Raw genomic sequence first — 20,746 nt, 5'->3', positions numbered from 1 at the left:
TGCATGACCCTGATGTTGGGTTTATTTTAATGTTCAGGTTGTTAGAACAATTGGTGAACAAAACTGATAAGAAAAAAAAAGTGTGTTACCTTCAACAGTCTGTAAATCATCCACAGAAAGCTGCAGATTCTTCCCTCTCCTCATCACCCGCACTGTATGCCACTCATTATCGTTCAGATTCTGGCCCGCGAAAAGAGTCTCGGGCCCCTTGCCTGCGGGACAGTCCAGACACGGGTTAACACATGCCCCCGAGCAACGAGGAAGGGAGAGAGACAAGGAGGAAAAAGCAACAACACAGAAGACAAAAGGCAAATTAGTTACAGTCATAACATTCATAAGAAATGTACAGTAAATTAAGGGACATTCCAGGATTTTGGTACATTTCCTGTCCCACCACTTAAATTTCAAATGTACATATCCAAAATATCTAAATGACTATTTTTTGTGACAAATGTACTTGTTATAAGACAAACTGTAAAATATGGTGGAAAAATAAGCTCCTTAGATATTATTCAAAAGATCGAATACCTTTGGACCACCTAAAAAAATGGCCGTTTTCTCTTGTCCCACTCATTGGTTGACCAACTCCTTTGGCAAATTTAACAATTAAAATAAGCTCTAAATAAATGACTTCCTCTTGTATATTGTTGATATGCATCTCCTTTACTTATAAAAACAACTTCTTTGCTCTACATTGTATTAAATGTTACAGTTTTTATGCTATTAAGTTAAAAATATTTGTCTACTGTCACGAAGGAAGTGACATCACAAGGACATTTTCTGCCCACATGGCAAGACCAAGAGTAAGTGCTCTAACAATTTTCTAACAAGTTTTTTTTCCAAATATGTTTGTCCAAGTTGTGTGTGTCACTCAGTGAACGCAACCCTGTTACTCATAGTGTAAGACTAATAATGAGTAGAGTCAATTTTTTCTTTATATACTTATATAACCATGTTTGTCCTTGATCTTGTATACATAGCTCAATTCTACAGTTAGCATCTGTTCCTGGGGTAAACCACAACCTAGATTAACCTAGATTTGGAACCCTGTTACTCACAACCCTGTTACTGTAAGTTACCAAATATATTGCATAATCAAATTTAAAAAAAATGCTTTGATACCTGAGCTTGACGAATCAAATTTTTTGATAGTCTATTACCTGTATTTAATAAATATATGACTAAAAATGATCAAATTGAAGATCAAATTTTTAGAAGTGACCCCCCCTGAAATGTACCAAAATCCTGGAATGTCCCTTAAACCCAGATATGTGCTTGGGCCCCTTAATTGCTAATTAACCTTAATAACCTTACAGTTATCTGCTGACAGCTTAATGTATATACTAGGCAGAAGCAGAGGAGTCTACACCACACTTCTGAGAGACAAGACTTGTCAAGACCGTCTTTCTGCACAAGAGTGGGAGTCTAAATTGTCTTTCTACGTATGGGTCAGCTGAATGACAAAAATAAAAAAAAAAAAATAAAAAAAAAAAGTTCTGTAGAAATTTCCATTTTGTCACATCACTTATGCTGAAGTGCCAATCAGACTCTTAAAGCTCCTAAACGTTAAGCTCCCCATGGAATACAGGTCAGCAGGAGCAGGATTGTGCCCTCATGTGCACTATTTCAGAAACTGTGAGGTAGAAAAAGCTAAATTGTGCAGAATTAAGTGTGTAGTGCTTCTAATCTCCACTTGATGGCAGTACAGTATAAGCTCAGACCATCCACAGCTTCTCTGGGCTCAACCCAGGAAGTCAGCCTTATACAAACACTCCATATTGTTTATTCATATCCTTAGCGCTGGATTTCTCCTCTCTCAGAGATATGAATTATGAATGATGTGCCAACATAATGATATTTTTTTCTCTGTCGAGTAGAAAGTGCCAGCTTTTTTTTTTTTTTTTCTCCCACCCATCTGAGGACGCAGGCTGCATGAGGCATGCAGATGTGTTATTGAAACGTGGCGACGCTAAGCTAAACGCTCGGGGGGGGGGGGGAATAGAAATGGGGATCGACATGGCAAACAGTTTAGGCCTTGTCTGAGGCCTTGGGCATCTTTCATGTTAGCACGGCCAGGATTTAACTAAAGGGGAGGAAGCAGGGGGGCTGCTTTTGCTGAATACCTTTAATTCAGAAAGTTAACAAACATGGGGAAAAATTGTACCCAATGCATTTTGCTCACTAGTGCTAATGTGGCTAATTCTGAACACTACTTTTCAGGATCTTATGCTTTGATTCGGTCACCTCTTTTCACAGATTGGGCGTGAGACACATATTTTAAGTAGTTCACACACTCACACGCCATACTTTGTGTGTCTCACGCGCAGAAATTACCAGGACTTTATTTTTTTTTAAACAGTGGACTAGAGCAGCATCAAGCGCTTTCCTGCACAGTTCTGAAGAAGCCTTTCACACATCAGTCAATAACAGCCAAGCAAAAATTGCAATGTTGTATCCGGAAAAAAAATTACGTGATCCACCAAAGACGATGCAGCAGGGGAATCCCTAGCTCCTTTTAGGCACCCTGAAAATAAGTCTCAACACCCCTAAAGGAGAAAGCAAAAAGTTGTGTTTTCTTATGTTTTAATCAGAACTTCGTCTCTAATAAATTTAGAAAGTAGATCATTAAACAGGATTAAGGATTAAAATAGAGCAGTCTCCCATCGCACAAATGGTATGATCCACTGTCTCTTGCCACTGCCATGTACAGTAGTTGTTCAGTGGGGCTGGGTTTGTTGGGTGCCCAGCACCATATTTGATGAGTAGCCTACAGTACAGTAAATCATCTCATTTGATGGCAGGCCTGAAACCACTGTGCTTCAAATGGGACCCCCCATTCCCCCCTACTGAAGGCCTCAAACCAATCATAAAAATCTCTCTTCAAATCGTGAGAGCCTTGCAGATGCCCAAAATGGGAATGCCGTTAAAGTCAGGTTCTCGACATTCCAGTTATTCCACCAAATTTAGTCAAAATAGGACAAACCTTTTTTAATCCCAGGTCATCACTATTATCGTTGCAATACCGGTTGATCGCAATGCATTATACTTTATACCAATGTCAATAAATTATACCAATGTCACATCTGGCAGTACTACTAACCAAAAAAAAATCATAATTCAAGGTTTTTTAAACAATAACTAAAAGTTAAAATTGACCAGTTAGCTTGATCTTATTCCAGCTATTAGGCACTAAGCATCATTAGGGTCATTTGCGACATTGCCAACATATCACATCTGGAACAGCTAAAAAAAAAAATATATATTTTGTGTAATACAAGCAGTTCCAGAAAGCTTGCAAGCCAACACCTTCAGAAAAGGTGCATTATTAACTTAATTTATCCAGCATATAAAAAATGGCAGCGTATTGAATAAAGAATAATAAAAAAAAACAGCATAATGACTACTGCCTAGCTTTAGTTTTTTTTTTTTTTTTGTGGAGTATTGCCTTGCTTTTTTGTTTTATTTACTTATAATTAACTTTTTATATATTTTTTTTTTACAAAGATAAAAATAATTTTTCTTTCAGTAGGGTTTATTCACATTACAGTGCTAACACTAGAGTGCTACCATGGCTAATAGTAAACGCAGTTTATTTAAGACTGGTTATCATGATTGTTAACCCTTCAAATTCGTATTTTTGAATTATGGGTAACCACTGGATCAAACTGAGTAGAACATTGACCAGCAGTCCCAACTAGCTTATATTTTATATTTAGTAACTTTATATTTAGCTTTCTGCAGCTCTGCTATGAACTCAGAACTATGCTGTGTTCACTTTATTACTACACTCAAACAAACAGAGCGTAATCTCAGACTCAACGTACGTAATGTGGCGGAAGATCTGAAGAAATTGCAGCATGTATATTTATTTACAGACTTGCTCTGAATCTGGGCTGCATCGGCTCCCCAAAGGCTCTGCGGTATAATGACCGTCATTATTTGGTAGAGCGGTTATTCAAAGTGCTACTCACTCTACTGTATAATGATGGTCATTGCAGGATGGGAAATGGCTTTCAGGAAAACAAAGCTGTGAAGTGGGTGGGTTTGAAGAGAGAGAGAGAGAGAGAGAGAGAGAGCGCATCCCTCTTCTAACTGCCCCACCATTAACGGCTGAGACAGACCGTTCCGGCATCGGCGCGACTGGACACGTATCTCGGCGGAGCGGTCTGCCAAGTTTAGAGCTTCTGTTTTCCCTCGGCACGGGGAAAAGGAACAGCATGTAGACCTGACTGACATGGAAAGCCATTTACAGCTCCCCTGTGAGCGGGTCCTGCACAGGAAAGTGGGAGAACACCAAAACGGGACCAGATGTTCTCATTTGAAGAAAGAGACTGCGAGAGAGCGCGCGCGGTGTCTAGAGAACGCAAGCCGACAACACGCTTGCCATGAAGTGGACAAAGTGTTCACGCTCGCTGAATCCGGTCTGTCTGCCATCGATCGCTTTCAGACAGACGTCCAGGGCTGCATCTCGTACCTGAGAGGACTTATCTTTCAAGCAGGTTCTGCAAAAAGTTCCTGCTATCTGCTAGTGATATTGCTACTGCTATAAATAGGCTCACATGTTCCAGAGTCCCAGAAAAAAAAGGAAACCCAGCAAACACCAGACGCCAGTATGACGCCAGAAAGACGTCAAACTCAAAACATTTAATAGATGTTTAATTTATATCATCTGGCAATGAAAATTGTAACGTCAAAACCCAACATTGTACTGTACAGCTGCTGAATTTTGATTGGAAATCAAAAGTCTCATATCTATCAAAGTAACCAACTTTGGGTTGATGTCAAGCTTAAGTATTTAACCGGCATTCAATTTGGTTTGAAAATCCAAGCCACACATCTGTTAAAAAGCAACACTGGATTAAAATCACACTTTAGCATTAGACAGATTTTGAATTTTGGTTGGAAAGCGGTCATGCGTCCATCAAATCCAAAAATGGACTTAGGAAATGTATGAAATTTTGGCTGGAAATTTCCATTCCAAAAGTTCCATTTCTTCTAAACTAGAATTAGGTTAAAATCAACCTCTGATGTCTCACATTCGAAAAGCAACAAATGACACCAATGGCATCAATATTTAACATTTAGACAGATGTTAAAACAACCCTAGACAGGGCCAACATCAAGCTTCAACACTGGAAAAAAATGTATGGAATAATTTAACACCAAGTACTAAACCTAACAACATATCCATGTGTAACAACATTACTATTTCACGTTGTGTTGACAATAGGATGTTCATTATTAAATTATTATTAAATTGTGTTCATTATTAAATTATTAAGTGTCAATATAAGGTTATGTGACATTCGGTAGACCTTTAAATTCTGATTAGAACTAATTTGTCTAAAAACTAGGTTGTCATTAAGCTCCAGTGTTAGACAGATGTTGATTTTGTTTACTTAACACCACTGCTTAAAACCAACCACATATCTGTATCAATCAATATTAGAATTTTGTGTTGTATGGATGCACCATTTATGAAGCTTTGCAGGTATTGGATTTTGATCACAATATCGTACAACCATGTTAGTAGTTAACATCAGTATGACTTTGGTATGTGACTGGATTTTGGATACTTAACTTCACCACTTAAAACCAAAAAAAATCTACTTCAGTCGACTCTAACTATTCTTTGTCTAACTGATGTTGGGATTGGATGGATGGATGGATGGATGGATGTCAGTTTAATCTCTATAACACTGTTGGCAAAAATGGCTGGCAAAAGATTAGGATGCCTGAAGCAGCTGCACCCATGCCAACTCATAATCCTGCCATGGCCAGAGGGGTAAAAGAGTTATGAAGCAGTGGAAATTCTTTCTCCAGAGTGATGGAATTCTGCATTGATCATTTAGGATTAGCAGTGGTTGTATTTGTGATCCGGAACTGAACATTCAATACCTGTATCTGACTTTACTAAAAACAACACTTGTGTTGCTGAATGCAATCAAATCCTCACAGCAATGATCCGACATATAGTGGAAAGCTGTTTAGTAGATTTGAGCTCCAAGTTCCAAGCAACACCTTTCACCTGGAACACTCCAACAAGTCAGATTCCTTATTCTGAAAGGGAAATCCAAGATGGCTGCCCTGCACAACAGCAGAAGCATTACACTACATTATATCATCATCTCTATCTATTGGTGTTTTATTAACTCAGTCAAACACACAGTACTGTCCAACATCCATCTATGGACATTCATGTTCTCATGAAATTTGGATGCACACAATACTGCATAATGTGTGATAAACTGGTATCGCTAACAATGCTAACTTGGGGAGATGCTAACAATGATTACCTGGGACATGAAATGGGAGATATTTGGGTTAGATTTGCCATAAAACACCAGCAAAGGGTTATAAAACCACTTCTGGTAAACTGGTAAAGTCAGCTGTTTTGTTAAGGTTTCGAAATAAAGTGCAATTATCTGAATGTCTTGAAAGTGCGACATCATTTACAGCAGAGATACATAATTTTTGAGGTAAATTAAACACTTTGACCTTTGATCTGTATGAGCAGCAGGTGTACTACAACTAATATTTAATAAAAACGGAAACAGTTACCAGCATAAAAACTGAAATGAAACTGAAATATAACAACTTGCCGCTGTAATTCCTGTTCTGTAAATGTGGCTGTATCCAAGTTATAATAACACAATTTTGTGTATAATTGAGTCAAACACTGCAAACTGCTTAAACTTAAAACTTAAACTCAAAATATGTTGTTAAAATTGTAATTTGACCTTTGGTTTAATGTTTTTTTTTTTTCTTTCCTCTGTCTTTCCTCTGTCACAGAGCTGCAGAACAGACAGACTCAGAAAATCCTTTATCCCGAGAGCCATCAGACCCTTTAACTCCTCCCAGCGGGGACGGAATGCTGCTGCTGACTGAGTTTAACCCAGTCACACCACATGGACATTATTCAACCACTTAATTATTTACATTAACACTTCCCCAACCTCACTTACATTCAAGTACACTTTACTCATGATTGGGTTTTCACATATTCACATTCTCTTTTTAGAACTATATTTGTTACAGATGCATATTTATATTATATTTCTATGTCACATCAGTCACTTTCATAATCTATGTCATTGCACACTACACATTGCTCTGTTAATTATTTAATTATTTAATGACCATTAGCAACATCTACTGCACTGCTCTGTTTACAGATAGATCTTTACCTTGTATAGTGCGTTTTTTATAGCCTTATATATTTTCTATTCTTCTTTGTTTTAATTTATGTTTGAATTTGTTTCTTATTGTATTGTGTTGGTGCTGCTGGATGCCTAAATTTCCTTTGGGGTAAATAAAGATCTAAAAATCTAATAAATAAGTTTTGCATGAGTTTAGATAACTGTCCACTGGTGTTGCAAAGATGGTCGACTGACTTGGGTTCTGGTTAGCACAAATTTCTAAGCAAAGTACTAGCATTATTAGCATGTTGTGACACATCCCGCAGAAGGTCAACAAGTGCTACACTATGGACTGTCTTGATCAAAAATTCTAAAGGTAACAGTGAATACAAGTCCCTGGACACTACTTAGCATGACTGTTTGCATAGCATTATCAATTTTACCTTTCATTCTGTGAAAAAATGTTAGGGCACATGCTTCCCTGTTTTCCAACGTTCCACAGAGCTCTGCTTTATGTGAACCAAATGAAGCTCAGTATGGATCGATCGTTTGCTCTCAGCGTGAGCAGGCACTGCTAAATGACTGGCTAGCCACTGTCTCTTCCTGAAATGTTTCAGCAGAGAGCAGGGACTGGCAGGGTGGCGGTTGGGGGATGCGGGGGGAGTCAAAAGCCGGCCCAATCTCCTCCAAATACGTGCCTCCGGCTGCCCAAAGTCCCACCGGCTTCTCCGGGAACACACAACATGCATCACCATGATGCTCAAAATCCCGTTAGACTTCTCACAGCATCGCCGGGCTTACTCCAGTCAACACATAAATGGCTGCAAACTTCCTCATGCTTTTTTTTTTATTTTTCTTCTACTACCTTTTCTTCTTCCAGACCTTTCCACGCCACACAAATGCAATGTATATGCAAATCCCCCTCCCCACCTTTAGAGCTTAAGGATGGAATGCACTCAATCTTACGGGGGACTGACTGTTTTTGCCACGTAAGCAATAAAAAAAAAGCATCGGAAGACAGGTCGAGCGAAGGCAAAAATGCAGGAATGATTAAGAGGGCAGGAATGAAAAGCAGAAAACCAGCGCTGGTTGGAACCTGAAAGAGTGTGAGACAGCAGTCATCTGAAGTAAAGCCTTTTAAGGGGTGCTGGGGAGCTGGCGAGACAGGGGGTTCAAAACTGGTGACTCATTCTGGTAAAACTCGGCGGGTGGGGGTGAAATTTTGAAGCAGAGCAGAGTTAGCTAGGCTGCTTTAATCAGAAAAAAAAAAAAACACAACACAACCTTCATCTAAAGACCCGCTCTGGCCTGAAGCTAAGGGATAACTATGAAGCCTGAGTGCTACTCCATCAAAGAGCCTAAAAAAAAAATCAGGCCTATAAAACAGAGATGAATCACCTGTCAACATTTAATCAATTTTTTTTTCCCCGCACTTTCCTTCTTAGCAAATGCGCTACACCTTTGGAAACACTGTGTTTACGTGGGAGCTGATGGCAGAATAATCTGTTTCAGGAAATCCTATGTCGTACCGTCATTTTCTGCATTTCTTCAATGAAGAATGTCCACCGGGGTCACATTCCCAGAGCTGAAAAATGTTCCACATATAGCTATTTTTCCTCAGCTCACCACGAAAGGGAACAGGAAACTATGTCTAAGCCACAATCAACAAAATATCAGAATGTTGAATTCGTCCCAGGAGCTGAAAAACGCTCAAAGGCTCAAAGCAAACAATTCAGGTCTCCTGATTCCCTGGAGAGCATCGAGTCAAAATTATAACAGTCAAAGAAAAGAGCCGTCCATCTGGAAGCGTATATTTTTAGAGTCGTCACCCCGCATGTTAACAGCGTTTAGGCTGAACAGTGTTTAAGCTGAAGTGGCAGAGCTTCCCCGAGGCGGGGCAGCGACGCCCCAGGGAGTGTGGGGTCCTAATTGACAGTGATGTGCTCTTGAGTCTGCGTTCGGAATTTTCCTGCACCACCCCGCCAGGCGAGCGATGCAGCGGCTGACAAAGCACATTAATTAGTGTGTAACTGTGCCCTCCAGTTTTAACCATTCACTGCGACATTCTGCTTTTGGGGAAGTCTCTGGAAAATGGGAGGTTTTTGTGCCGGGTCACTGGTAGCGGAAGTCCAGCGTCATCAATGGGGACTGATAGAGATGGGGTTGGGACTTTGAAGCAGTGGTTTACATAAAGAGCAGGTGCTAATCTGACCAACGGGAAAAGGAATTGGATGTTTCTGAACCTCTGGGCACTTTTAGAGACATAAATGCAGGATGATGCAGGTGATAGAGGTTAGAGGGTAGGAGTAGAAGTTCACTTATGGAGAAGCTGTCAGTCTAACCATCATCGGTAACCAATTACGTTTCGACAGGGTAGCAATGGACAGGTTTATTTCAGCCTTAGAAGTCTTTTAGCTATTGAGAATGTTGGTTGTGGCACTTTTAGTGACATCATTTGGGACTGATGGTGTTAGTGCTGGATATTGAGAGCAGAGGTTCACTTATAGAGCAGCTGTCAGTCTAACCAACATCAGTGACCAACTATGTTTTAATAAGCTCAACTTCAGTCAGGTTCCTTGCAGTCTTAGCAGTCTTGGTTCTTGCGATTGTTTGGCTGAATAATTCAAAAAGGAACTTGGTGTTTCTGCAGCTACAGGCACTTTTAGGTCTCGGCAGAACATTTCTGTGGTTATCCTGCACAGTATGTTTGTATTTTAGCAGGACGCACTGATAAATATTTTATTAGTAACAAATACTAAATTGCTAAATTAAAACGACCTGGGTAAACAGATCTGGCCTTTTGAGGCAAGGATTTGGGGGAAAGACCTCTGAAAATGTTTTTAAGATAACTACACTAAGACTGTAAGATTAATTCTACATGTTGCAAAGTATGCCTTCCATGAACCGCATTAAGCACAAGAACTCGGTTGACCAATGCATATTGGGACCACACCATTTTCCTGCTTCCAAAATCCTATATGCCACCATTGACAGGATCCATAGTAGCAGGTAAAGTGGTCAATTTTTCAAATATATCTGGATAGCCCAGGTCCTTATTGTAGCAGGTATGTATTCTATCCATCCAGTGTATGTTTTGTTTCTTACTGGTTGGGGTCGTGGTGGATTCAGAGCTTAATAAGAATCGTTGGACTCCATGCAATCCAATCCATGCAATCCCCTAACAAGATCCATTACGTACTACCAAAGGGAAGAGCTTGAAAACATCCATACCTGTAAAAGTTGTGAGGTATTATCTTGTAAGTGAGGCTGGTAGATTGGGCATTCAATTTCTGTCTAGTTTCTGTGCAGACATTTAACATTTCTCAGTACCTCATAGGTGATAAGTATCATTTAGCAAAGTACTAGGTGACACTTTAGAAAGTGTCAATTTAGAAACTGCCATCCCATGATTTTGGCATTCCAGAATATATTAGTAATGGAGATTTCTTGGTTCTTCTACAGCATTTAATTTAAGATGTACTTTGTAAGAGTAATAAAGACTAAAAATATCTAACCGATGGGGCACAAGTCTGAAGCATCAATCCCTCAAACTAAAAGCCTTTCTTTTGCTTTTATCTATCTCCTCTAAATCCAGACAGATGCCTGGATTGCGAGACAGTTGCTCTCGCAAACTATGTTTATAGAAGCCTTGTTCACTAACAGTCTAATGTAAACATTACCTTGGGCCAAGAGAATTATCTCTGCCATAAAAAGAGTCCTTGTGTATCCCATTGTGCAATGATGTGTGTTTATTCCCTCCGCAAGCTAATGTGGGTGCCGGGGAGCTGGAGGCTGGGAGAAGAATCTCTTTCTGGGGTGAGCCTCTAGCATTGATTAGTGAAGGTCGTGCGAAGAAAATGGGTCATCTTAGGGGAAGAAATTGTTCGCGTCTTGCTTCGGAGCCAAGGTTCTGCTCACGGAGCGCTAAAATAAAAGAGGGGGAAGAATGGAGCGAGAGACGGAATGGGAGAGGCTATGGGCGGCGGTTGTTGAGTCATTGTGTATGAAAAACATGGTGAATCATTCGTGACCCCTGAGAAATCATTTATTCATTAGTGGACTCAATAATGGATGGACAGGCCAACTCCCTGCCTTTTTTCGCCCTCATTCTCGTGCTGCTTCTCTACTTTCAGCCCTTTTTCCCTCCTTTTTCTGCTTCTGTTCACTGCCTCTGCATTTTATCTCGTCCTCTCTTGTCCCACCTCTCTCTCTCTCTCTCTCTTTCTATCTCTCTCTGTCTCTCTCTCTCTCTCTGTGCTCTGCGAGGCAGGTTAATGAGAATAATAAAATCATGCTCCATATTTTCCTTTCTGCTTCGGAAAAAGCCTCATCAATTCACAAGTGCCTTGACAGAATGAGGGAAGGGAAGACAAAAAAAGGCGAGGAACAGGACCCTTCCTTACGTTAACGTGGCTAAAATAGCTCTGTTTAGCATGCGAGACGCTAGGCGTGGCTCGTTCAGAGCGAGCGCGAGGCGAGAAAGCAGCCAACTACGCCTCACAATTGTGGTCATTAGCGACAGAAGGGCTGCGGATTCTCGGTGGCGGCAGCCATGTTTGAGATTTCCACTCAGCTCCTCGTGCTGCTATTGGCGCCCGCCATTAGCGACGAGCTAATGAGGCCCGGACCCATCTGCCTGTGGGACTCGGAAGCTGTTTTTATTGGCCCAGACGTAATTAAAGGTGATAACTCAGACTTTACAAGTGCTGATCTTTAAACAACCCCAGTTGCTTCCATGGCTCACATTTAATAGATGGTTATGATGGTATTCAGGTTGGCTACTATGGTGTTCCAAAGTGATTGCTATGAAGGTGTTAAGTGGTAGCTTAATGTATGCTAAAACATTGGATTTATTTTTAAAAATAAAAAAGGGCATTTCCTGAAGGAAGCACTGGATGCCCTAGTGTTAAAAGGTGGCACTATGGTGTTTCCAGGTGGTAGCTATGGCATCGCAGGTGGTCCCTATGATGGTACTTAGTGGGAGCTGGATTGGTGCTCAAGTTTTTCTTGGTGGATCTTAAGTGGTTGCTATAATGTCCCTAAATGCTAGAAGAGTGCTACTTGAGAAGTACTTTTTCTAAAGAAAACACAGGGCACCGTACTTTTAAATATTGTAAAAGGATGGTTCCTATGTTGTTTCCAGGTGGTATCTTTGCCATTTGAGGTGGTTCTCATGGTGTTACCTCAGATTTTGCTTTAGTGCAAGTGCTTACGTTTTACTAAGTGACTGCAATGGTGTTTCTAAGTAGATAATAAGTAGAACTAGATGATGGCTGCCATGCTAAACTCTATTCACTCAGCTCCTCATTCTGCTATCAATGCCCACCATTAGCAGTGAGCTAATGAGGCTCGTACCCATCTGGCTGCGAGACTCAGAAGCTGTTTTTATTGGCCCAGACATAATTAAAGGTGATAACTCAGACTTTACAAGTACTGATCTTTAAACAACCCCGGTCGCCTGCAGTTGCAGCTTACCTTCAGCATGGGTTAGAGAAAAACAGCTATCACACAGTTAGCATATCATTCATAATACATAGCACAGATCTCACACACTTCCTATAGATAGCCTAGAAACAGCAGATCAGTTAGTAAATAAACAGTCAGTTCATCATTAACATCCAGTACACATTGTTTGAAACATGATAAGAATATAAAGAATAGGGCTGCACGATATATTGAATGTTAATCAGCACCGCTTTTACAATGTAGCGGTATCGCAGAACACTTTGTTATTATGAAAAGTAGGCATTAATCAATCAAAATGTTTTTAGTTTCAGATGAGACTTTCTAAATAATTCCACTTTTGGATGCCATTTTGATCTGAAAATTACGAATTACTACAAGTTATACCACCGTTAGTTCTGACCCTGCAATGTGATTGGCTGAGAGGCGTTTTATGAGTGTCGTTATCAGCCGGTAATGCACAGCAACCGAAGCTCTCCATGTATTAATCCGCCACATACAGGTAACCCAGCAATGATGCAGCGCTTACAAGCCAAACAGCGCAGCTACAAAATAAGCAGCAATGGACCTATTTTAACTCGCGGAGTGTTTATAATAAAACAGATCAGATTTCCTCTTCATCTTTAGCTCAAAATCAAATCTAAAAATATAATTTGTGCTATAACGTGTAATATTGGCACTGCTTTGCTGATCTACGACCACAGTGCCAACATTGCACATTATAGCTCGAACCTTGAGTGTATTATTGCTCAATTAAGCTTGATTTTGTATGCTGCGTCTATGTGAATGTATCTGTTATTAACCTTTAAGTACAACTGATAATATTTTCTATATTTTTAGTAATATGTGGTCAGCTGGTTACTGTAAAGTTGATGGGTGCTATAATGTTACTACATTCTTGCAATGGAATTACTGGTGGTAATGGTGTTGCTTAGGTGCTAGTATGGTGTTGTGAGGTGGCTGCTATGGCGTTCCAGAATGCCTTGTTAGATGGTTGCTTGACTGTTCAAGTACAGTTCATATTTTAACAGTTAATATACTGGAAATATATGTTTAATGTCATTTTAAACACATATCTGTACACATAAATGGCAGTCCAATCCTGGAATCGTTGATCTACTATAATGCAGTATATTGAAACAAAACCAATTAGTTTAAACTATTGGGTGTATTGCAATCTTAAAACCACTATTTTGTCCATACCGTGCAGCCCTAGTAAATAAGAAACAGGAACAGTCACTTACTGGTGGTACAGTTAATCCTGATACAGTCTAGATGGGGGAGAACACATGAGATGTAAATTCAGCCTTCAAGGTTACAGCTGCAGACATCCATTAAAGTACACAGTCCACCCCTCTGGGGACGGCCACGCGGACACCACTGCCATTCCCAATGCTCTCCTCCATGCCACCTCCCTCACCTCTTCCACCCTCTGCTCTGGATTATACTGCCTCCACACTTATAGCAGCTGAATTTTGTAGCTTGTCCAATACAGAGGCAATTACAGGCAATAACTCATCTGTTCCATATACATGCTAATGGTTGGAGAGATATCGGTTGCCATGGAAGGCGGCCATGATATTACGACATGAATGTCATAGATATGAGCATTATAGTACTAAAGCTGCTTTGGTGTAAATAGTTATATAGGGTATATACACTCCACCTTAAAGAAGTAGTTGCGAAAATAGTGGCACCCAGAAGGAAGTATGGGAATACAATACTATTCAATACTATTCAAAAATGAATAATAATTCCTTTTTAACAAGGCAAACTCTTGAGATGGCAGCAGTTTGCGCACCAGCATTGTCCTGCTGGAATGGCACACCAACGTACGAATTCAGAAAAGGTTAAGTCACTGGTTGCAGGGCCTTATTAATGTAATATCGGGCTGCCAGGACACCAAACCTTTGGTGTTGTCGCTACAAAGAAGAAGAAAAAAAGCAGGACCCGTCAATAAATCTTATCTAATCTAATCTGACACGACTTCCCACCATGTTTTATTCCTGTCCAGTCAATTCCTACTGGGTGCAACTATTTTTTATATACTGGCAAGTGTATATGGCCAGAGCAACACAATTCATCCCTTACAGTATAGCATGGGTTATAACAGCATTTCCCCACAGTCAGAACCATTAATACCATCTTGTATCAAGAACTTGCTTTCCAACAAACAGGACAGATTAAAAACCTATGGGTATCTTTTTACATTTGCTTTTTTTGGTATATCGGCATCTCTCCCAGCGTCGATGGAATGAAAGGTTCTGAACAAAAAAAAAGTAGAAAAGAGCCTTAAGAGAGAGAGAGAAAGCATTGGGACGTGACCCTGGTCTGGCTGAGCCACTTGAAAGGCAACTGTGCTTACATAATGTCTCCAAATCATTGCTTCATTAGTAACCACTACAAGGACCACTCCTTGACCGTCCTCTCAATGCCTGTGAGATAGGGGAAACTTTGCTGGGGTCAATGTAGAGAGATCTACTGAATGATCAGCTCTCTCACGGCGGGGGATGGAACGAACTCATATCAGGAGTGATACCTTGAGCGAGAAGCAGATTTTAACAGCACAACTCCTCAACAGACACTCTCGCAAATCTGAAGTAAGGGAGGCAAATAGATTTGTTTGGGTTCTGGAAGAATCACTTTGTCTTCCTTAAATATAGGATTTTATTAGAGCACATGGTTCTTTATAGAAACCTTTATGACTTTGATTACACCTACAATTAGATTTGTATCTGTTTCATAATTTGAATTGGTTATATTTACACATTTTTATGCATTTCAGCCTAATCCAGATATCATTCTGATGCTCGAATGCTTTAAGTGACCACGTCTACTTTAAGCGTGCGACTCCCTTATTGTTTTTGCATACAGTAACGTTATTTGTATTTTTAGGACACCTGGTTACTTCATGTGACTAGTATCTGGATTGTAACCAGATAAGATTTTAGACACTATTTTAAATATGTTCTGGGTGTTCTTACACTTCTTAGACATTTTAATTATAATTTTATAATAATTAAGACACATTAAGTGACCAGCTGTAAAGGAGGCTTCAGACCTCTTACTGATATGCTAATGTGTTAATGTGGTTTGGTCTTATCCAGACATAATCCTGATCCTCACGTCCTATGAAGTGACCACGTAACCTGGGTCTCAGACCACATCCTGAATCCTGAAGTGGTTTGAAGGATGTGATCTGTTGTAATCTGGTTTCAAATCCACTTGGGTGTGTTCACACTTACAAATTGTGAAAGTGGCTTGTCCTTATTTCCATTTATAGTTTTGTATGTTAATAACAAGGAGTAAAGGTGGACTGCTTTTAAGGACGTAGCTTATTTTAGGCTTATAATAATAACAATAATAATGGTAAGAAGAAGAAGAAGAAGAAGAAGAAGAAGTGGTTCTTCTATAGGATCTCTCAAAGAACCCTTTGAAGCACTTTTTTATTTTTGACTATTTATGAGTGTGGTTTATTTTTGAGACTAGAGCTTAGAACCCTAAACTGAACAGAAACAGCCCGGGGCCAGAATGTTCATTAAATTGAAAAGCCTGATAAGCATTATGTTCAGCTTTCAAATATCATATTTAGCTTCATGCTATTTTAAAATAAAACCCCATTCAGGGTCATTTAACAGCATTATTCCAGATTAACGCTCATCCGACCAACATTCCCTGCATACAGAAATGATCAGCTGGAGCGCCGGGGGCCCGATGTTCAGTTCTGAAACGCTGTGTGTGATAAAAGTTTCAGATATCCCTCTCAGCATTCTAATGCCCCTGTATTGTAGCTCTGTACTGCTATAACTACTTTAGCTTTAACGCTAACGGCACTCCTGCTTTTGGGATTTCTCATATAACCGTAAAATCCCCATATAGACCAAAGCCCAGTATACTCAACCCACTTCCCGTTCTTATACCAGCTGTTAACCTTCTTTTCCAGGCTTTAATACAGTACTACTGTCCCTCCAGGCTACCACTTCCACCTCCACTTCCTTAAACTACAACACTACAAGTGTTTACCTCTTGTATTGGATCTATACCGAATGCTAAATGCTAATGCTAAGTCTCATTTTTTTTTATAGAAATAAAATGCAATATATACAAGAACTTAACAACACAAGCTTCATAATCTACATATTATTATATATCAATATTAGTAGATTTTATGCACAGCTTGGCACGAAAGAAAGACATTATGATGTAATTGTATTAAGAATAGGGGTTGTAAACCGAGGCGATTGACATTATGTCCATTAATAACCCTGTTATAACCCTGTTATAAAATGTCATCTAGTGTATTTTGGTATTCCCAGTCTGAAAATAAAGTTATCTAAAGAGATTACAAGCATATATATTTTCAGGAGCACTCAAGTATTGCTATATATATATATATATATATATATATATATACATATATATATACACACATTACTCAGAGCTTATATATGTGTTATAAAGTCTTAGTATAGGTAGCCGCCTATTTAAAGAACAAAACTAACTCAAATTGTTCAAGCTGGTAAAGCCGGTAGTAGCGAAAGCTTGTCTTGAGATGAATATTTGGCATTGGCACAGGCATTGGATTATTACTGGATGTTGGTCGGATAAGTGTTAAAGAGCAAGGCACATATATGGTACATATATAAGTCTTTACAAATAACACTGTTTAGTTTTCCTAAATAAGATCTAATAAGAACTACATTCACTTTTACATCTTAAATAGATAAGGGCTATAGGAATAGTCCCTATTCAAATAAATCCTGAGCCCTATCCTTCTACTTTTACCACAGATTGTGTGACTTAGCGGATAATTACAGTGCCACAGATCAAAACAACAGAAATGACTCAAGAAGAATTTCACAGAACTGGAGAATAATGAGGGCTTCTGGGAATTGAAAAAAACTCCGCGTCGCTCCTTTGTGGAATTTGTAATCATCTTTATAGTATGTGTTTGAGAAATGGGGTCAGGGGAGATGATATTAGAAAAGATCCACAGACTGCCTCAGCATTTTTAGCAGTCTTTATTAGACTTAAATCTACACTGCTTTGGTTATTGTCTAATATTATTATCTAATATAGGGAATAGCTAAACCTGTGGCGTATCATTTTAAACATTTTCGAAGCCCCATATTTACCAGCTGTCACTGTTTCCTCAAACGATCCCATTTTATACCTATTTACACACATATCATGTGCATTTTTGCAATTTTACTCAATATATCAATTGAAACAAATCCAAAATGACATTGATTGAGGTCCTGAATGGTTTGTTCAGAGGTTCTTTACATGACATTGAGAAAAAGTGAGCCTGAACACTCTGTAGCTATGTTCTGTTGAGGACTGTGCTGCCGAGACTCCAACAGTTAAAGCCAGTTCACCCTTCAGCATGGCGATAGCCTGTCGCGTGTCGTCAACCTCAGTAGAAAAGTGGTCACAAACAGCCAGAGAGCAGCGCCGGTCCTTTTCTCTGAGAGAATGAATGCTCTGTGTGAGGCGGGGTATGGAGAGAGTGTCTAGATATGATCTAGAGAGGATAATCATCAAAAATATATATATATATATATCTTTTGATTTTTTATTTTTTTATTTGTATTTAATTCTAAGTTTCTAAGTTCACTCAAAGTTTGTGTGGGTTTAAATGCCCCCCTCCTATAATAATTTAATGCAATTTAATGTAAAAGGTAATCGTTTTGCATGACCGTTATTCAACCTCTTTTTTTTCAGCGCTTAGAACTAGCAGACAATTTAACAGTGCCTCTAAGGCTGATATATGGAAATAAGCTCTATTCTGGCTGCCTTTGTCTGCTGTATCTAGTAAAAAAAAAAAAAAAAAAAACATGTCCAGTTTGAAACACTGCTTATAACTTCAACAATTTACATATTTCACAATTTTAGCATAAAAAAAATCATCACACAGGATATTTAAGGGGTTTTTACATCACATAAACAAATAGTCTATGCAGTTAGGTGGCTAAAACTTCAACCCAATACTAAATATTATTGTTACACCTCCTTTATCCTAACTCTGTTGATTTTAAAGACTACACTTCCCATGATTCAAATCCCTATGAGGTCCCAGTCATGTGTCTGCCTTCAGTTTTAGAGTTTTAGAGTCTGTTTTAATGGTTTGTAATCAAGTCTATGTGTATAAATAGTGGTCTGTTTGTATTCTCACTTTGCAAAGTATTGCCAACTTTTCTGTTTTTTGAACGTTTATGGTTGATCCTTGTTGGTTTTGTTCGTTTTAATAACAGTTTAATAACAATATGAGCCATATTAAACTCATATATGTCTCTACATCCTACAGCAAAACCTTTCCTTTAAAAAAACACAGAAGAATATTCCCATTATACAGGCCTTTTTAATGTAATCAGTAAGGTGTTGCAGAGATATGGCGCTGTAAAGCTCCAGAGTGCTTTTCAGCGCAGGAATCTTTTTTTCAGCAGTCAACAGTAAAGCAATGAGCCCTTTCGCATGCAAGGTGAAACGCATCCATTTTTTCGACTTCTTCTGCCGAGCTGAGGGAAAAAAAGGTGGCTGTAATTTTCACTGTGACGCTTCATTTGTAAGGTAGCTTTTTTTTCTTCCTTTTTATGGAGGTCGCTTTTCTTTCTCTTTTTTTTTGTTCCCTGTGTTCGCTCTGCAACCCAAAATAAATTAAATGGCAGACAAAACATTTTATGTTGTTGAGAGAGAGAGAAAGAGAGAGGGGACTGTGGTTTATTGCAGGTTTAGTCTAATCTAGTAGCCCTTCCGTACTTGCTGGCGGAGAGGCCTTGTGTTAATTGGACTCTGGAGACCCGTCGCTCTGACCTTTCTGCCTGTTATCTAGATAACTCGGATAGATCAGACTGAAGAAGGGAAAACTTTATAAAAGGCAGATGTCACAATGGCTCGGAGCAGACAGGTGCAAAACCAGCTCTAACACCAGTGTTGGGTGTTTTATAAGTCTTCATAAAAGATTCATGGGTTATCAAAGAAAGAAAATGTTTAAATTTGTTTAACTAGCAGTGAGCATGCAGGTCTTCAAGCATGCAGAGTTCAAAAAGGAGTTTTTCCTCCGTGGATGAGATACTGAGAAGGCCTTTTCTGGGTTAAAATAAAAACCCTACGTTTCACTGACAAAACAGCCCATATTTCATTTATTTATTTTGTCGAAACCGTTTTTTTTTTTGTCTAAACTGACTTTTTTATTGTCCCTTATAAATCATTTTTAAAACCCGCTATATAACTAATAATAATTTGTTGTTAACCAGTTAGTTAATATTATTTACTTAGACATGCTGGGAAAGTTTTTTTGGCTAAGTGTAGTATAGAGGAAGTTAAGTGTAGTATAGAGGAAGTTAAGCGGAAGTTAAGTGTAGTATAGAGGAAGTTTAGTGTAGAATAGAGGAAGTTTAATGTAGTATAGAGGAAGTTTAATGTAGTATAGAGGACGTTTAGTGTAGTATAGAGGAAGTTAAGCGGAAGTTAAGTGTAGTATAGAGGAAGTTTAGTGTAGAATAGAGGAAGTTTAATGTAGTATAGAGGAAGTTAAGTGTAGTATAGAGGAAGTTTAGTGTAGTATAGAGGAAGTTTAGTGTAGTATAGAGGAAGTTAAGCGGAAGTTAAGTGTAGTATAGAGGAAGTTTAGTGTAGAATAGAGGAAGTTTAATGTAGTATAGAGGAAGTTTAATGTAGTATAGAGGACGTTTAGTGTAGTATAGAGGAAGTTAAGCAGAAGTTAAGTGTAGTATAGAGGAAGTTTAGTGTAGAATAGAGGAAGTTTAATGTGGTATAGAGTAAGTTTAATGTGGTATAGAGGAAGTTTAGTGTAGTATAGAGGAAGTTTAGTGTAGTATAGAGGAAGTTTAGTGTAGTATAGAGGAAGTTAAGCAGAAGTTAAGTGTAGTATAGAGGAAGTTTAGTGTAGTATAGAGGAAGTTAAGCGGAAGTTAAGTGTAGTATAGAGGAAGTTTAGTGTAGTATAGAGGAAGTTTAGTGAAGTATAGAGGAAGTTAAGCGGAAGTTAAGTGTAGTATAGAGGAAGTTAAGTGTAGTATAGAGGAAGTTTAGTGTAGTATAGAGGAAGTTTAGTGTAGTATAGAGGAAGTTAAGCAGAAGTTAAGTGTAGTATAGAGGAAGTTTAGTGTAGTATAGAGGAA

At 38.9% G+C, this 20,746-nt stretch overlaps 1 protein-coding gene across 20 annotated transcripts in view; it reads right to left on the bottom strand.

Annotated features, from left to right (window-relative positions):
- Positions 1 to 20,746, bottom strand: part of LOC103042950 (neurexin-1a) — a 562,201-nt gene that overhangs the window by 275,749 nt on the left and 265,706 nt on the right. For 12 of the 20 annotated variants that reach the window (XM_049472543.1, XM_049472550.1, XM_022681831.2 and 9 more), the window contains 2 exons: positions 13,847 to 13,873; positions 90 to 212 (listed from right to left, as the gene is read on the bottom strand). In XM_049472543.1, the coding sequence (XP_049328500.1) occupies positions 90 to 212; positions 13,847 to 13,873 (150 nt within the window). The remainder of the gene's footprint in view (positions 1 to 89; positions 213 to 13,846; positions 13,874 to 20,746) is intronic. The other 8 variants (XM_049472551.1, XM_049472544.1, XM_049472552.1 and 5 more) reach the window with 1 other exon arrangement.

The sequence above is a fragment of the Astyanax mexicanus genome, chromosome 25 (assembly GCF_023375975.1).
Source record: "Astyanax mexicanus isolate ESR-SI-001 chromosome 25, AstMex3_surface, whole genome shotgun sequence".
Taxonomy (NCBI): Eukaryota; Metazoa; Chordata; class Actinopteri; order Characiformes; family Acestrorhamphidae; genus Astyanax; species Astyanax mexicanus.
The sequence above is the reverse complement of the archived record's forward strand: the minus strand, read 5'-3'. Positions and strand labels throughout refer to the sequence as shown.